At 64.8% G+C, this 770-nt stretch overlaps 1 protein-coding gene across 1 annotated transcript in view; it reads left to right on the forward strand.

Annotated features, from left to right (window-relative positions):
• Positions 1–400: 400 nt before the first annotated feature.
• Positions 401–770, forward strand: part of LOC103770426 (fibroblast growth factor 22-like) — a gene marked incomplete at its 5' end in the record, with an annotated part of 590 nt that continues 220 nt past the window's right edge. Inside the window, one exon of the mRNA XM_008937682.1 lies at positions 401–543. Within this exon, the coding sequence (XP_008935930.1) occupies positions 401–543 (143 nt within the window). The remainder of the gene's footprint in view (positions 544–770) is intronic.

Below are 770 nucleotides of genomic sequence, written 5' to 3' on the forward strand. Positions count from 1 at the left end.
CACCGTGGGCGCGTTCAGGACGGATGCACGAGCAGAGCTGCCAATGAGGGAAGGATAAACACAAGGCAGAGATCTGGAGACAGAGACTGGGCAAAGATTTGTTCCAAGCAAGTGGAGGTTGTTCTTGGCATCGCTCCTGCGCAGCCTGGCTCCTGGGAAGTGGCTGGGCCACCGTGGGCGCGTTCAGGACGGATGCACGAGCAGAGCTGCCAATGAGGGAAGGATAAACACAAGGCAGAGATCTGGAGACAGAGACTGGGCAAAGATTTGTTCCAAGCAAGTGGAGGTTGTTCTTGGCATCGCTCCTGCGCAGCCTGGCTCCTGGGAAGTGGCTGGGCGCCGGGGCGCAGAGCCTCGCCCACCCTTCCCCAGCTCACTGCCACGCTTCCCTGTCCCGCAGGCATCGTCGAGATCCGGTCGGTGCGTGTCGGCGTCGTGGCCATCCGGGCGGTGCACACCGGCTTTTACCTGGCCATGAACAAGCAGGGGAGGCTCTACGGGTCGGTAGGTCGGACGCTGCCTCCCGGGAGGGACCAGATCGGGGTCAGAGGCACAGGGCAGAGCTGGAACAGGGGGTCCCAAACCCACCGGGACCGGTGCCGAGGAGCAGCCTCCTGGTTTCCCAGGCCCTGATCTGCTCCTCATCGGGGAACGGCACCCACAGAGCCCCTTTGCCCTCTGGGGAGCAGGGAGGAGACGGGGTCCTGCCCTGCTGCGCTCTCAGGGTCCGACCCCACCGGAGCAGGGCGACGACGGGCCCCAGCCGGGCA

Source organism: Merops nubicus, unplaced genomic scaffold (genome assembly GCF_000691845.1).
Source record: "Merops nubicus isolate BGI_N331 unplaced genomic scaffold, ASM69184v1 scaffold41253, whole genome shotgun sequence".
In the NCBI taxonomy this organism is placed as follows: Eukaryota; Metazoa; Chordata; class Aves; order Coraciiformes; family Meropidae; genus Merops; species Merops nubicus.